The 7,679-nt window shown below is 39.7% G+C and overlaps 1 protein-coding gene across 4 annotated transcripts in view; it reads right to left on the minus strand.

The window, feature by feature from the left end:
• Positions 1-642: 642 nt before the first annotated feature.
• The window catches only part of DLC1 (DLC1 Rho GTPase activating protein), a 408,242-nt gene continuing 401,205 nt past the window's right edge, over positions 643-7,679 (minus strand). For all 4 annotated transcript variants that reach the window (XM_019552800.1, XM_019552797.1, XM_019552801.1 and 1 more), the window contains 4 exons: positions 4,744-4,962; positions 3,674-3,891; positions 3,271-3,444; positions 643-2,502 (listed from right to left, as the gene is read on the minus strand). In XM_019552800.1, coding sequence (XP_019408345.1) covers positions 2,385-2,502; positions 3,271-3,444; positions 3,674-3,891; positions 4,744-4,962 — 729 coding nt within the window. In that variant the 3' untranslated portion in view covers positions 643-2,384. The remainder of the gene's footprint in view (positions 2,503-3,270; positions 3,445-3,673; positions 3,892-4,743; positions 4,963-7,679) is intronic.

Genomic DNA, 7,679 nt, shown 5'->3' on the forward strand with positions numbered 1-7,679 from the left:
CAGACACCTAGCATTGAAAACTTCAGGACATACCGTTCTAAGCTGGCAAATTTCTAAGCAGCTGAAAATAGAGTCAGTTTGGGATTCAGCACTGCTCACACCGGCCTGATGAGTGTGCTTGGGCCCGGTAGCCGTCCTGAGGGGAGAGATTTAACCAGGTATATACACAAGGCTGGGCAAGCCCTGAAATTTTAGTCTGAGAAAAATCACAACCACCTCTGGGAGGGAAGGTGAGGTAGCCTCCATCCTATGTTTTAGCTAAGATGGTTGGGAATGGGATATCCAGGTTTTAGCCCCCACCTGTAAGAAGCTTTGAACATGGCTCTCGTCTCTCAGCAAAGTGCTTTAAGTACCAGACCACAGAATAGGCTTTGTCCTGCACTTCCTCCAGTTCTCCTTTTTGAAGCTGGCTGCCCAGGGGGATGAGGGAGATCTGTGAGGCCAGAAGGACAAGCATAAAGGTAGAAGGAAGGCAGCTCAATGAGATGGCTGCTATTTTAGGAGCAAGGGGGTCTGGGTTCTAAAATCCATGGGAGTCGAGTGACTTCAGTATTTCTCAGAAACAGGTTTATTTTGAAATACAGATTATAGACATGAAAGTAGTGAGTATACAACAGAAAACAAGATGACACCATTTCTCCAATTTTAAACATTTAATAGTGCACTTATTGATTATACTCTGTACAGACATATATAGCATGTTATAAACCTCTTCCTTTCTTTCACTTAGAACATAATCATGTAAAGCATATTTACAATAGAAAAAAATACTTGAGGTACAAAAAACCCAAAAGAATATTTGAGGTATAAATACAAGTATATTTTAAATAATCTTTATCATGCTTTAATCTAGGACAGTACGTTGTCGGCAAGTATACAAGTTTACAATAGAATGGTATGTACAACATACGATTTTACAAACTGTTTGAAGCTGAATATGCAAGGGCTCCCAATTCGTGAGGAACACTGATACTGGAAACACTACATTATTTGCCATAACAAAAAATCTTCATCCATTAAGGAAAACTTAATAACACTGACAATGGTAACTTAGTCTCAGGCAAAAATCCATCTTACACCTCATTCATACGCTAGCCATAAAATACATTTATCACTTAATACTGCGTCTCTAAATCAAATCTCTATCTTTACAGTAAAACCTGTATAAAGACCACCTTTTCCAGAGGACCTCTTTTAGTTTCTTACTGTCCATAAGAAGCGATTGTCAGTGAGAAATATTTTAGAGGGCTAAAAAAAATATATATATATTAACTAGCTCACTCTAAAGCTCCTAGTTTCACATTAATGTGCAGATTTCAGAAATGTAGGTACAGGAGAGGAAAATTTATATGAATCTTCCTTGCCAACTTCCCTTCTCTGATGTCATAGGAGCCCTAATGGCAGGACTTCCATATCTACAATTTTCTTTGTAAGCTGTTAAAATACAGTAAAATATACTAAGCTGGTTAAGACTGTATACAATTATCATAGCAGATCTAGGAGTAAATGCAACAATATTCACTTTTAGGCAACACAGCTATTGACGTTGACTCACTTGATTACTACAGAGGAATTTCAGCCGTAAGCTAGATAACTGTACTCTTCTCATTGTAATAGAATCACTAAATGCTCCTAAAAAGATCTGGATAGGCAATGGACAGTACTCTGAGCAATGTAGTATGGCAGTTGCTTACAAGTTAACAAAGATAGTGACTGGGGAAAATACAAAACCAGCAAGAGCAAAGGATGATTGGTGCTGCAGCTGGCCCATTGGTAGTCAGATTCCAGGTTGAACTGTCTCCAATACATTAAAATCCATTCCGCTTGCTTATCAGTGTACCAGACACCATACTTTTAATTCGACTTTTGCTACTCCTTTCAACCATTAACACACTCATTCACACATTAATTTCTGTGCAAACCTTTCTTCGCTTATCTCAGTGAGAACACATTGAAGAGTACCAACTATTCCAGTGGATACACCAGTCCCTCAAACACGTTACAGATAAATGACAGCTACATACATAAAGCTAGTAGCACATGGGATCACGCATCTTCACCATGTTACATAATATACTTATGTTTAAAGAGTTTTAGCTTCTCAGAAGCAATTCAAACCATCTAATAGTTTAGTTTACCTTTTTTGAAGTCCTCCTATATATATTCCAGTCAAGATCTATACTATAGACCTTACATAGACAGGAAGCAGCTTTTGGATGTATGGTATTGCCACAGCCTTATAGTAATGCTCACGGTCCAGTTCATGATCTTGTTCTTCCATGATATAACTTGCAGGTTGTCCTAGAATCCATTCTGCCATGACAATCCTTGGTTGTTGGGACTATATACAGGGATGATAATGAATAGTTGTTCCAACTCAGTAGTCACCTAGATTTTACTTCTTTAGTCTCAAGATTCTGAACAAAAGTGTCTCTGATCTTAACAATTTCAGATGCACATAAGTGTCCAAAAGATTTGATGTACCATTCTGGCATGTGGCCCCTATAGCATGGAGAAAAAGCAAATGAGAAACTGGTATCCACAACTCTGGTCCTTACTAAACAAAAGCATAAAAGTAAACCTCTTATGTGCTACAGATTCTTCTAAAATCTGACAGAATATAACATTAAGAAAAACCTTCCACCAGCTTTGGGAAGCTCTTTATTAACTTTATTAACTGCTCCAATCCATTCTCCATGATGTACTACTGTCTCTGTTCAATCACAGTGAATAAGATCTGCTGATATGTCATCAAAACTTTGTTTCTAATATCAACTTATGCAGCTGTGCATAAATAATACCTCCCTCTCTCTTCCCACCCAAATGTTCCTGCTATAAAGAAAATGAACCAACACATATTTGCAAAAAAGGTACATAATTGGCTTAATGAATAACACTGAAAGATGGGTCTCCCTAGCTCTCTCATGCCATAATGAAGTTAGGTTGTGTGCTTTCTATGGCCGAAACTGTCATCACTTGTTTTGTGAGGTACACAGCATGCAACAGAAAGTTTAGACTGTACCTTGAGCCTTAACTTATTATTAAAATATTGATGTTTTGTGAACACTTCCATGCCATGATTGCAGTGCCTCAAATTCCTGATTTGATACTTTTTAAATGATCCCAGTAGAAGTCACTATCACTTCAGATACAGGATTGTAACATTTAAGCCTATTTGTTTAATTAATGTTGTATGTTACAACCTGCTTACCCCTGCCCCACAGAACTGCCTCCATCAAAGACTGGTGGGACAGAAGCAGAAGACCATACCTTAAATCAATCCTGCACATGTAGGTAAGCTTGGATTTTCCTGACCCGCAGGGTTCAATCAGATACCTGGATAAGAGCACGTTAACTCTAACACCAACCACTGGAGCACGGTCATGATCCACTGAGGTGGCTAAAAGCACACAGGCCCCTTTGGGGAAGTTTGTCCTCCATGTTCTATTAAAAACAATTAGGAAAGAATTGCCTTACATTAGGTGGTTGCTTTATTTTAGAAAAAGGGACAAGTTTCTAATAGTGTTAGAATAAAAATAGAAGAATGCAAGATATGGCACATATCCACAAACCTGCCTTTCTTCTATAGCATAGGAAAGATTGTCTGAGCATCTCTTATACACAAGAAAAAAGTTTTTGATGGCTTCCAATGACCAGGTACATGAAATCTCACCTTAAGACGACAAAGTCTCTAGCTGGGTGTGGGGCCATGCTGTTTTGGACATATTGGTAGATATCTGTCTGACTGTCCAAGGTTTCAATTACTTTTGAATCCAAGAGATCTTCATCCCAAAGATGCTGTTCTTTCAGTAAACGGTTTAAAATCTCTTCAGGCATGGCAGGGACTTCGATGGTGGATTTCCACAGCCGGAGTGGGGGTCCATCAGATACCTGGGAACGTAAGCATGGACTTCTCAGGATTACTACAATTTATGCTTTCTCTTTCCTGTTTTCCTAGTATTGGGAATACATAGAAAATCAAAGCACCATGTAAGGATGTTACTGGAAAGACTATCTTTCTTATGGAAACCTGATGTTTAACTGAATAAAACATCATAGCCTGGTAGAAATAACTTGAGCCTTTCTTAAGTTGTACAGGTAGCTATAAGAATTTCAAAATGTGATCCTACCCTGAAAAAGTATTGTACAAAAAGCGTCTTGATGTGCCATGGATATTATATTGCCTCCCTGGTGTTAGCTGAAATGTAATCAATTACAAATAAAGGAAAATGTTTTTTGGTTCCCTTCCTCACTACACCGAGCTTTGTATATTTGAGCCGAGTCCAACACGAAAAGGTCTTCCTTACCATTTCTTGTCATAAATAATTTTGCAGGCCAACTAATGCCTTCAGTTACCTCTGTGAAACCCTTGGCTTCTACGGTTTTAATGCATCTAACTACTCCTGGTGCTCAGAATATAATAAAAATATTTTGAAAAACCACATGGCTGAATGGACTGCACTCACTGCCTCTTAGCTATGTTAGGTCTCCTGAGCTGACAAGACAAAACTCATTTTTGTCACTTATAGCTGTACACTTGAAACTCTGGATACACCTGAAGAGCAGCTCTAATGTGATGGGGTTTTCACAAAGTTGCTTTTCAAACTACAGCCACACTTTCTCTGTTTGCAAAATAAAAGCATGCTGAAGCCATGCTTTTTAGATATATTAGAGTATATTCTATATTGGCCAAACCATTAGACCCAAGGCTTCAGCGTTAAAAATGAGATGTTAGAACTTTACCTTTTTATAGGCCAGCTCTGCTTGCTCAGATGTTGAACAGTTGACCCAACCTTTAAATTTCTCCTTCATGTCCTTGAGTAGATCATCCATGCAGTCCTGGAGGTAACAGTGATAGTCAGAGGACTCTGTGCTGTTGTTTTGTCCAAGCTCCTCCAAGCTGAGAGGTCTAAGATCTTGCTCTGTATAAGAATTTCGACATCTGCTCATTTCTTCAGGAATCTGGAAGTAGCACAGAGAGAGAGAGAGAGAGAGAGAGAGAGAGAGAGTGAACTCACACCAAGACACTTTAACCATGCTGTGAGAAACTGTTTTGAGTCAAAGAACTGCGCAGGATGGACAGTGTAAGTTTAAAATCCACAAATCACAGTCGCTCTAGTCATCTGAACTTGAGAGTGCCAGTAATCTCCCTCAGACATACAATTACACTGTATGACGACCAACACAGAGCACACAGTTAAACATACAGCAGTGTACTAATGCAAGACCTGATCAAACCCAAAAGGGAAATCTCCAACTGCTGAAAGAAATACTTACACTGTACTTCACTTCCACCTCCTGCAATTCAAAAACAATCCCCAGCCACACCCAGGATCAGAAAAGGTAGTGAATGGGGGTGGGGTGTGTGTGTGTGTTGTACATGCTCAAGTGTTTGAAAAAGAAGGAAAATGTATGTGAAAATTACATATGACCACACTGTAAAAGGACAAATGTAACGTCAAACTCTTGGAAGCTAAGAAATCTCAAAATTAAGATTTCTGATGCAACTTTAAATGTAGCCTGCCTATGCTTGTCCATAATGATATTTTTAAAACTTTTAGCTTTATTTAACAAATCCAATTTATCAAATGACAATTTAACTGTTTAAAGATGCGTCAAATACCCCAACGTACATGTACATACATACATTCATCTTCTATTAACCCAGGTCAATGTCCACAGATAACTCTTATGTGTTTTTTTCTTCTCTTTCTTTCAATTTCTGACAGTTACTTTACTTTTTAGTCAATGTTATGCATTTGTGTTTTTTCATCTCTCTGTGTAACACCCTTAATTCAACCTTTCTTTTTTTATCAGGACTCTGCCTGATACAAGCTCACTAACATCTACGTAGCTTCTCTTTTAGATTTCAAATAATTTCAAATTTGTTCTTAAATGCTAGCTCGGAGAACTGGCACTTTCCTCAAAAAAGTTTCTCAGGGAGCTGGGAGATGTTCACTTAATGGCATGAAGGGAATCAAATCTCAACAATCATACTTCCTGCCACAGCACATGCAGTGTAGGAGGCATAACTGGACTGGGGATCAGATCCCAATCATGCCACTGCCAGCAGGAAGCCTGGGGCATGGGTTTACAAACCCTCTGCCCCAAATTTGGCACATGCAAACCCGCAGGCTCCCTACTTGAACCTCGTAACAGGTAGCCTCTCCTTAATGCTGGCACCCCTGTAGACCTCTGAAAACCAGTGTGTAGCTGGGCTGTGTAAGCCATTTTTACAGGTCCCAGCACACAGAGATCTTGGGATCAGGAACCTCTCCTTGATACTAGGGATATCTGAAACACCTTGAAGTTTCTTGTTTTGCAGCTCCCCAGAGCTGCAAGGCAAGGGAATCAACTTGGGGCAAAGACCTGGGGCTCCTCATAACCCAGCATTATAAAGGGCCTTGTTCCACAGCACTTGGCTGCCCCAGCCCCTCTCCTGGCCCCTATCCCAATGCTGATGTTGACAGTCAGCTAATCATCAGCACGGGCATGATACATATTCAAATTATGGCTCCATACAAAAAAGCCACAAAGATGTTCCACATAAACTGTGGAATATCTTTTTTGTTGATTGGCCACTATGTCACCATAAATCAGCTGAATGTGTAGTGCTACTACTATTTATAATGCAATTAACACATTCATTATGCCTTAAATATTATATGTGCCAGAGGTCTTACTGGTTTGGAGGCGGGAGAATATTTTCTCACCAAAATCTAAGAATTTCCACCAAAATACTAAGCAAGCACCTTTTTTCCCTTCTACCCTGTAGAACAATGACTTGAGAGGACAGTTTTCCCAAAGTTTTTGAAAACAGTTAGTGATTTTAGAAGTGCCATTCCTCTTCCAAGCAAATGTAATTTTTCAGAAGCTATGCAATCAATTCTATGTTACTTATGTTACAGAGTTCTCAGGAAGGTTCGATAAAAACATTAAGGGTTTCTTATTATTTCCCTTACCATGTCTCAAGCCATTTTACAGAACATTTTGATTCTGGGACACATCCCCCATATGTGGTAAAATACAATATTATTTCATTATGTTATCCTGTTATTCTTTATATAGGACCCTTGCCTCATTCAGGATCAAGTGAACTATGCTAGTTTAGGAGCAGCTGTTCAATACTTTGTTCTGTTTGATATGTGGTCATGTGCTGTATTTACTGCACACTGGTCAAAACCCTGCTATGAAGACCACATTGGCTACTCCAAGACTCTTATCACTGGAAGCAACTGTGCTTCAGCTAATGAAGACTGCTGTGAAATGCAATAAGACCCTATGTCACAGATAGGACCAAAACCACCAACACATTCAGTCAAAGCTATTCTTTAGCTCTGGTTGCCTAATTTGGATTGGACCTCTGCAAAAAAAGAAGTAGCAATTTGAACATTCAATAATTCTAATATTGTAAAAGCCTTAGTCTGTTTGGCTATAATGCTTTATTCACACTCTGACTGGTTAACTGAAACAGCCAATCAGAGTGCACCTAAGCATTTGGACAGGAGGCGATGGTGCAGCAGAGTGCCACCATGATGATGGGGACGCAAGGGACTGAGTGGGGCCTCGCCCCCCCTGCCCCACTCCCCACAGGTGGCAACAATGCGGGGGGCAAGACCTCTGGAGCTGGCCTCGCACCCCCCCACTTGCTCCTTGGAGGTGGTGGCGGCAGCATGGGG

Source organism: Crocodylus porosus, unplaced genomic scaffold (assembly GCF_001723895.1).
Source record: "Crocodylus porosus isolate Cpor-Errol unplaced genomic scaffold, CroPor_comp1, whole genome shotgun sequence".
In the NCBI taxonomy this organism is placed as follows: domain Eukaryota; kingdom Metazoa; phylum Chordata; order Crocodylia; family Crocodylidae; genus Crocodylus; species Crocodylus porosus.